Source organism: Cynara cardunculus, assembly GCF_001531365.2.
Source record: "Cynara cardunculus var. scolymus isolate 2C chromosome LG 11, CcrdV1, whole genome shotgun sequence".
In the NCBI taxonomy this organism is placed as follows: domain Eukaryota; kingdom Viridiplantae; phylum Streptophyta; class Magnoliopsida; order Asterales; family Asteraceae; genus Cynara; species Cynara cardunculus.
Window position 1 is genome coordinate 910,178 of NC_037538.1, and position 10,189 is coordinate 920,366.

General features: G+C 32.0%; 1 protein-coding gene across 1 annotated transcript; it reads right to left on the bottom strand.

Moving 5' to 3' along the window:
* Nucleotides 1-1,031: 1,031 nt before the first annotated feature.
* On the bottom strand, nucleotides 1,032-1,900 carry LOC112522176 (ethylene-responsive transcription factor ERF062-like). Its single transcript, XM_025131262.1, has one exon. It carries the CDS (start codon nucleotides 1,569-1,571, stop codon nucleotides 1,077-1,079), a length of 495 nt encoding a protein of 164 aa, XP_024987030.1. The 5' UTR covers nucleotides 1,572-1,900; the 3' UTR covers nucleotides 1,032-1,076.
* Nucleotides 1,901-10,189: the final 8,289 nt, after the last annotated feature.

Sequence of the window (10,189 nt, forward strand, 5' to 3'; positions counted from 1 at the left end):
ACACACATATATATATATATATATATATATATAGGGTATATTTGTTTTACAACCTTGTGCATTTGTACAACCTTTGCAACCCAATTAATTGAGATATTTATAGAAATGATTTGAGTTCATTTATTATGATTTGAATATTTATGGAATATGAATAGAGTTTATTAATTATGATTAATACTTTATATATATATATATATATATATATATATATATATATGAGGACAGGTTCAAAGCTAAACATTTTGTGAGAATGCGAGAAGTTGCAATAGCATATATAATTACACACATGATACACAAGCTTAATAATTTATGATTAAACATATGTTGCATTGACAACACATAGACGCTTAATCATATATGATTAATCACACCCAACAAAGGAGTATAATCATATATGTTATTGAAAATTTTTCGGATTGTCGCAAAATATTTAATTTCTCGCTTGATCCTTCCCCTCTCTCTCTGTTGTATATATACAGAGAGAGAGAGAGAGAGGGGTAACTTCATACGATAATGGTACCTATTTAAGAAAATAAGAAAATGACAAAATTACGTACAAAATCACAAGTGATTTTACATTAACGGACAAACAAGGAAGTGCGAGCGACTTTGGCCGCAACATGATCAAAGTCACGTGAATCACATGTGATTTTATATGTGATGTTAGTGTAAAATCACATGTGATTCTGCCATTTTCTTAAATATGTATCATTATCGTATGAACCCGACTCTAGATATAGGCTTGGGTTCCGTTGAGAAAAAGAGTTAAGATGAGAAGCGTAAGAAGGGATCTCTACTCTTGAATGCACATTAGGATGAGATGCACCGGATCAATCTTTGTATCAATCACGATTCATAGGTGGGTTTGATATTAAAGGCGATCAAGAGTTCAGATCCCTTCTTACGTTTCTCAGCTTAACTTTCCTTCTCAGATGATCCTTCGACTGTATGTGTGTGTGTATATATATATGCGTCTGTTGTGTTGTTTTTGATCGAAAGTCAAAATGTATCTCTTTATTTATCGAATATATATTCATTCATCCAAACTAAGATCAGAAAGATCAAATGAAATGTGATCATAAATCAGAAACAAGAAGAGCATCCCAGATCATGTCCATATCCAAAGATGGAATTTTACTGAGCTGGACCCCTTCTCCGGAGTCTGGCGGCACCCCTGCGACCGCCGCCAGTCCACCTCCCACCATCGAGGTATCCGAATCATTAGTCTTCGTATTCAACATCCCAAGAGATATGGCTTGCAACTTTGATTCAAGCAGAGCCGCGGTGTTGCCATTTATCGAGTTAGCTTTCAATTGGTTCTTTAGATTCGGGAAGTTTAGGTGCGCGCAGTCGCCTCTTAGCAAATACGCAGCCGTATCGTATGCAACAGCGGCTTCTTCGGCCGTCTCAAACGTCCCGAGCCATACCCTTCTCCGGTTCCGTGGTAACCGAATTTCAGCCACCCATTTTCCCCAATGCCTTTGCCTTACTCCTCTAAATAACTTCGTGGGCGAACAAATTCTATTCTGTTCGAATGTTGTATTACGAACCCGTTTTCCGGTATACTTCATCGGCTGAGCTTTGGTCGTGCTCAGCCAGTAATGATAACCGGTGTGGTTCACCGAGTTCTGGTCGATCTTGAACCAATCTCCAACCGGCTGCAAATTGGGTTCGTTCGAAAGCAGAGTAAGGTTCGGAAAGCACGGAGTCGATGATGGTTGCCGGAATGATTCAAGAAAGTCTGGTGGAATGCAGATGTCACCACCATTTGGTGTCAAGAAAGAGCAGGATGATGTCGAACCACCACCGCCGCCGCCATGAGTGATGGGGTCATCCTGACAGTTTGAGACATCGGAATCGAAAAAAGTTTGCGACCACCCTTCTGTGGTTTGATGAAAATAAGAAGGAAGTTTTGGAAGAAAGTTGTGATCCTCCATTGAAATAGATGGAAGGTTCAAAATGGTGCAAAAATTTGAAGACTTTGTGGTTTATATATAGAGAGCTAACAGCTCCCTACCTTTATATGTATTTTTACATGATAACAGAGCAGGTATTCTATCTTCATTTAGCGTCTAAATTATACTCTCTTTTGTTTAAAAAGTATGTTTTATTTCTATATATAATTTAAAAAAGAAATTTAGGCAAAAAACCGGATTACTGATATTCTCAACTGGTTTCATATAGAACCCGTTTTTGATTACATCAATGTAAAAGAACATTTTTTAACTCACTCGATGGCTGAGACCTATTGAGAGACGGGATCGAACTTGAAATCTGTATTTTATTTGAATAAAGTGACTCGACTCTTTTGACAACTGAGCCACAAGTTGTAAAGCTAATTTAAAAATTAAATTTTATTTAATTAAAATCAAGTTTTATAATTTAATATGCTGCTTTTAACAACTTCCCCACGGAGCTCATCCGTGGTCACTATTCATATGCTCTCTTTAAACCAATTGAACTTTGACACGTCATCTTCTACTTCAAGGTTGTGCTTTATATGGTTTTTTTCAATCCCACATTTATTCATACCATTTCTTTTTATTAACCTAAATATTCAATCATACCACTGGAGATTTTCCTGACTGTTCTTTAGTATCTCTTTAATTACTCGAGATACATGTCAGTTGGCCTGGACATCTATTATTAAAAAAATTGGCTTTCTTTTTTCCTGTGGTTAGCATTTTATACTCTTTAATGATAGCGACTTCATAAAACTCCCCATCCACTAGAAACTCAAAGGATGATGAAATTAACAAAACAGTTCGACGTTTATATTACAGTTGACTCGAATCTCGTTTACTCAGTTGATCAAAAATTAAACATTATGATCAGTACTGTAGTACGTATCATTTGCAAGGTAAGGATACAAATTGTCAAAATCATACAAATATATTTTTTATAGAACAGATCTTAACTGATAAACTAGCTGATACTTTAGTGATGTTTAATAAAAGAGAATGCTACATAACAATGTAAAATGACCTAAAAAAGCATATATGGAGAAAAAAAACCCATAAAATTTATTAAAATGTTGATACGTTACTTAAAAAGTTTTTCAAAAAATTAGTTTATGATTAATCAAACAGAACTTTTATCTATACTATATTATAAAGCATTTGACAAAAACTCTTAAAAACCATTTTTATGCATAAAATACTGTTTATTTATGCATATTACTTAAAATTCAAGAGCACAAGTAATTGTGCGTAAGTACAACTTATTAAAACTTCATGTTTGAATTCATGTAACTAACTGTAGATAAACATAATTAAATAGAAGATAATCATCTCATTTTAAATATAAAAAATCTAAAATATAATTAAGATAATCATTAAGTTTTAACAAAATACTTAATTATTATCTTTATAAAAATTATATTATTAAACCAAAAATAAAAAAAATGAATTAGAGAAATACAAAAAAAATGATAAATTTTAAATAGTTAGTTTGATAATAATATCAACATTCTCTTTCAATTTTTTATGGTATATCTTCATATTTAGATTTTATTTAAAAATAAACACATTAGTTTTCTCAAAACCACATAAAACTGTATTATAACATCAACTGAGACAAAAAACCAAAACATTAAAATTAATATATATCTTGCTACATTGTGCAAGTACCCTTCTAGTATTCATAAATAACATTGTTATAATTGTTATTGAATGTCTTAATCAAGAGCTTAATGGCTTTTGAGATGTGTTTGGGTCATATTGCAATTTTGGGAAGGTTGTTGGCATCCATAAAGCCCCCACCCTTCACTTTAAAAATATATATATATATATATATATATATATATTTATTTAAAATTTTATAAGTCTTATTTATATAATTGAATTTAAAAATGATTTTGAGACTACTTTATATAATATGATAAAGTAAAAATAAAGATAAGATTAATAAATAAATAAAATACAATATAAAAATGGTATAAATAAATGGTGCCTTAATTCATCATTTAACTAAAAACAGTATTTTTTTTGAAACCGTAGAAAAAATGTCATCAGAAACAACTTTCGTCCGAATTCATGAAAGATCAGACTTTGATGAATCGAGATTGCGTTCATCTGTCTTTCCACTTTCTTTAACAGTAGGTGCATGAAACGTAACTTTAACATAAGTACATGTTATGTATAATATTCTTTCCGAGCTGGACCTACTCATGTTAACAACTGAGGAAAAACACGGGAAAAGAAATAAGTGTGGATACCACAGAAGAATTGTATTTCCATGTTTGTACATATTTAGGTCGACCAGATTTATTTAATCTTTTACTGGTTCTTAACAATTGTTACATATAATTCCATATACAGTAGTAGCTTTTCTTGTCGTGAATCGCTTTTGTTTTTCCCTTTGGATCTGACTCATCCCGTACCATATATATCAACAAGACAACATTACCCACCGTTAGATCACTTTTCTAAAAAAACTCGAAAAACATATCCAAAACAAAGTTCTGTTATTAGTTTTTCGAACAAAGAATGACAAGAATAATATTCAGATCCAATACGTTTAGTTTATAACAAAAGTCAGTTTTAAATATATATCATTTATTACCCTTTAAAAGAATTTATAAATTTATGGACTTTATTGTCAGAGGCAGATTTAAGAAGACTGGACAGAGTGCGCACACTTGTTCTAATATGTTGATGCAAAGAAAATCTTCTATTAACCACAAGGGTGGTGCCTTACTGAGTAAATGCTTACAGACAACAGTCACCACCTTCATTTACCTTATCGGCTAATATTTTAAACCATTGAAATGAATTATTAGTAAACGTCTCTTACCTAGTAAACACTAACAGAATAAAAACCCTCTCTCTTACATACTAGATAAGATTCTCAGTTCTTATCAGTTATTATTTTTAACTAGTAAAATAAAAATGACATCCAATAAACACTTACAGAGAATAACGTCTTATAACGTAAATTAATCACATGAAAATTACGTCACACCAGCCCATCATTTTCATCATGCTGTCCACTGAACGTTACTAAAAACAGCATTGGGTGCGCTTTTTGGATTATATTAACACATTATCCTATAATTAAAAATTAAAAATTAAAAAATCATTTTCAACACAAGAATTAAATTTTGTGGCCCAAAACCACGAGAGGATTAGGTACACAAAAGCAAAAGTAATCGTAACAAAATAGGAGATGCTCGATGATCGCCACGTGTCAAAATGTTTGCGTCCCATAGGTGTTACGCCACCCATAGCTTTTTGAGTAACGAGAATTCCAGCACTTTACACGTAAACCACATTGTTTTATATTACAATTTTCTTTTAAATTTTAATTTTAAAATATTGACCGAAATAATTTATCTATTTAATCATTACTTTTTGTTTTTTTTTTTAATTTTTTTTTAATCAGAGTTTAATTTAAACGTATTATATATTTATTAGAAAAGTACTTGTGCAATGCAGCAAAACACATATCGATTTTAATATTCTATTTTATTATTTGTTTATGTCGATATTATAATACGATTTTATGTGTTTTTAAGAAAACAATAATGATTTAATTTTTAAATAAAATATAAATTTAAAGATATCATAAAAAATCTGAAAAAAAATATATCAATATTAATATCAAATTAACTATTTAAAAATTCTCATTTTTTATGTAATTTCTTTAATTTATTTTTTTATTATAATTTAATTTAAGTTTAATAATGAAATAATTTATTTTTAGTTTACTAATATAACATTTTATAAATATAATAAATAAATATTCTGTTATAACTCAATGATTATTCTAATTATATTTTAAATTTTTTATATTTAAAATGAGATGTTTATCATGTATTTGATTATGTTTATCTGCAGTTAGTTACACGAATTCAGATATAAAAATTTAATAAGTTGTACTTGCACACAATTTACTTGCAATCTTGAGTTTTAAGTAATATGCATTAATAAACAGTAATTTACGCATAAAAATGATTTTTAAGAGTTTTTATTAAATACCTTATAATATAGTTATAGTATACATGTGAATTTTATTTTTAGATTAAAAAAAGAAAATAATTTTCTACGTAAATTTTACGTAAGGATCCAAGAGTAAATTACATAAATGGTCCCTGTGGTCTCTTGCAACTCTAGTTTTAGTCATTTTTGCAAAATAAGTACCCAAGCCACTCTCGCCTGATAATTTCTTTGCACTGAAGTTTCGTGAGCCTAACGGAGGTTAAATTTTTCGTTAACTAAAGGGTATTTTAGGCTTTTAATTATTTTATTTAATTTTCTACTAAAAAATTCGAATATATAACCCAATTCTCACCCCCTTGTCCCTCTTCCTATTCCTCAAACCCACGACAAACACCGACATATCTGGCATTCTCCAACCTACGACATATTTGACATCCTTCAACCCATAGACATCTTCGGCCTCCATTGATCCTCTAACGCTCTCCATGGCTTCCTCCTTCATTCTAAAACTATCCTCACTCCTTCCCTCATGACTGGACCCTACCCTTTTTCTATTTTCCGTCCACCACCACTATACATGTGTCTTCATCAGCATAACCCTACTACCACCCTCGTATTCCTCACCACGATCATTTGTGTGTGTATGTGTGTGTCCTCTCTCTCTCTCTCTGTGGAAACTTCTCCAAACCTATGGTCTTTCCCCAACCCCTTTTTCAGTCTCAGCAAACCTAGAGGCTTCTAATACGACCCCTCCTTCCCTGTAACCCCATATTTGTCCATCTCTCCCTCACATGCCAAATACAATTATCGTCCTATACACAACAAAAATTAAAGATTAACCGCCGACATTCAAAAATGAGCGTAGACAGAGGAATTGCAGAGGGCAAGAAACCTTTCACTCGCAGAACTGAATTTCCAAACAAAAATAAAAGAAAGGTAAGAAAATTTGAAGATAAATACGAAGAATGAGATGAGATGAGATGGGTGAGGGTATGTGTAAAGCTACATTATAAATCAACTACCAAGAGGGTTTCTAACTTCTTTTTGAACGATTAAGAGATCCGCTGACGTGTGTAAAAAAGACAATAAATAATTTCTAGGTTTAATTCAAAATTGACAACAATTTCTCTAAGCATATTATGAATCTTCTGTGACAAATGTGGCTTATGACTTATCACATGGGTTTCGAAATCTTGTCATGGCTTAAAACAATTATACTGGAAAAATAATGCAAGTGGGTCGGCGTCGGAGAAGATGAGCAGAAAGCGAGAAGGAGCGTCGGGAGGGCGAAAGGAGCCAAAAAAATTGTCCGTTGTTAGATCTTCTACGATCACAAGAATAATTAATATGGTCATTGATACTGATCATTAAAGTTTGTATACATCATAGTTGATAAATTATAATTTTTAATGTTGTAATGATTTAATTAAACAATTAAATTTTTTTAATTCCTTGTTTGGAATTATTATTATATATAAGATGAGTTGGAGAGATAATGTTGTTCTAAACAACTCCATTAATTTTGAGATTAAATTACTCCAATAGTTTTTCATAAATTGTATATCTTAATTAATCTTCCTTATTGGATCCACAACATTTAATGGTTTTTATTCTTTATTTATAATTGATTAATTTACTAACTAATAATGAAATATATCGAGTTTTGTACTCAGGGGTGGACCTATAAGGTCAAAGAGGGTCGTATGTAAGAATGTTCATAGGTTGAGTTGATCAGGTTGAACAGCCCAACTCAATGTTGATGAGTTGGAAAATCTCGATGTAACCCAAATCAAACCAAAGTGCAACCCAACCCAACCGAAAATATATGGGTTGGTCAGGTTATTCAGGTTGATACTTTGGTATACAAAATATTCTTCTAACCTTAAATATGTTATTTTATATAATCTACTTATAATTTATTTTTCGTCTTCAACCACTTGCTACCAATTTATCCATGCTTTTAAATTATAAATATGTCACATTCAATTAATTTTCTCAATTTGCATATATATATATATATATGTATATATATATATATATGTGTGTGTGTGTGTGTGTATATATATATATACATATGTATCTATGTGTGTGTATATATTTATACCTACACACACATATGTGCGAAGGATTGTATGATAAGGGGAGTTATGATGATAAGCGTAATTCGGTGTGATGCGCCTCATTAGTGTTGACATTCTATTAGGATAATCCATCGGTAAAGATCTCAGCTTAGGATTCTCACCATAACTTCTTTTCTAACCGGAACCTAAGTACCTAACTCTCTCTCTCTCTCTCTCTCTCTCTATATATATATATATATATATAGATTTGGGATTACGTGAGACTATCATGTTTTCGTGAAACCCGTAAGACCATTTTTTTACACTTGAAACATTATAACAAAACGTTGTGAAGGTAACCTTTATAGTGCTTTTGCTGTGAAGGTTCCTTTTTTACCTTCACAACGTTTTGCTATGAAGTTTCAAGCGTAAAAAAATGGTCTCACGGGTCTTATGAAAACATGCTAGTCTCACATGAACCCAACCCTATATATATATATTCACAGTTATTGAACATACATACAAATGAACTAATTACATAGAAATAGAGAATATATTAAAAACATATGTATACCAAGAGGTAACATTATAAACTCATTTGGAAACAAAGGGAAAAAAATGGGTGAAAGACTCGACCAAGACCTTTTGCAACACCCGAGAAGAAAATTGTAAATTAGTTTTGGGCTAAAAAGGGAAGAAGATGGAAGTTGAAGGGGGTCAAGAGAGAAGTGTAGGGGCTTATTCTGTCAACATTCCAAAATTTTGAATGTCATCGTCGATGGTTAAATCCCATTTCGGCGGCAGTGGTTAGGAGTTCAAAATTCAAATTGGGGGCTGTTGTAGCCCATTTTGACTGAAACAAAACTACAGAACTCATCGACTCTCACAGTGAACAAAATTTGGTTTTGAAAGAATTAATCGAGAATCGAGTGAGAAATCATCGTCATAGCGAACTAGGGCTAGTTCAAGGAGAAATCGTCGATTCAAGGTAATTTCTTAACCAAACTTGGTGATTTTTATATGGTTGAACTCGGTTTTGGTTTCTACTTCGAACGGCGTGGAGTTTTAGGGCCAATTATGGCCCGTGAGTGGTGAATTTTGAGCGAAAACCCGCTATTGCGGCGAGTCCCAACAGTGGGGTTAGCAAAACCTCATGCTTAATGGTACTGTTAGCTAGTACCATGATTTCATACAAGAGAAACGATGAAAAACGACCCGAAAACAGGTTAATTTGAGTCGAAACCGAAAGGAATCGTGTGGGGAAGTGCTGCCAGGCGGGTCGGGTTCAAATAGGGTCTGGACCGAAAGTACTGTTTGGGTCGGACTAATCAGACTTCAGAGTCAGAGTCCCTTTGTGGCTGCTGGATTTGTTGGTTGGCTGTTTGGGCTGTTTTGGTTGGAAATGGAATTAACATAAGGAGCCCAATTACTATCTTTGGGTTGGGTAGTGGGTAGGGTACAATTAACTAATTAATTAATTAAAATATTGTTTGAATTAATTAAATTTATACATTTTTGTTATGTAATTACTTATTTTTTAAGGGGTAATGAATCATTTGATTTAGTAGTTGGATTAAAATACCGTAAAAATGGTTAATTTATCGTATGAGTAGATTAAATCGCGCGATGAAGGGTTTAAAGGAAAGAGATGGTTCACGTGCAAGAAATTTTGAAGGACCAAAGCGAATGAGTAGAAAACAACAGTCGACCTGTTATCATTCATAGAAAAATCGACATGAAATGTTGACGTCCTAAGCAAAGAGATCGTTGGAGTGCAAGAGATTTTGAAGGACCTAAATATGAAGGCGAATGAGCTAAAAACAACAGAGTTTAAAAGACAACTTTGTCGACGTATGTTATCATTGAGAGATGTATTACTATTAAGAATGTGGACAATTATTTCGAAACAAAGGAAGTATATATGTTATTAAGAGATACATTAAAATATGAGCTAATAAGTTAGATGACAATGTAAAATAAATAATTATCTGAAAAAACAATACTTAATAGCTTTTATGTAACAAATCCAAAGTATCTATAAATTTATGAGGATAATTAATTAATTAATTAAATGTAGGTATTTAAATTAAAACAAAGCAAAGAGAGATTCTTCTCTCCATTCCTTTTGTAGCTTTACCAACACACACACAATCTTTTTTTTGTCCCTTGACTCAAAAGCACTTGACGCAA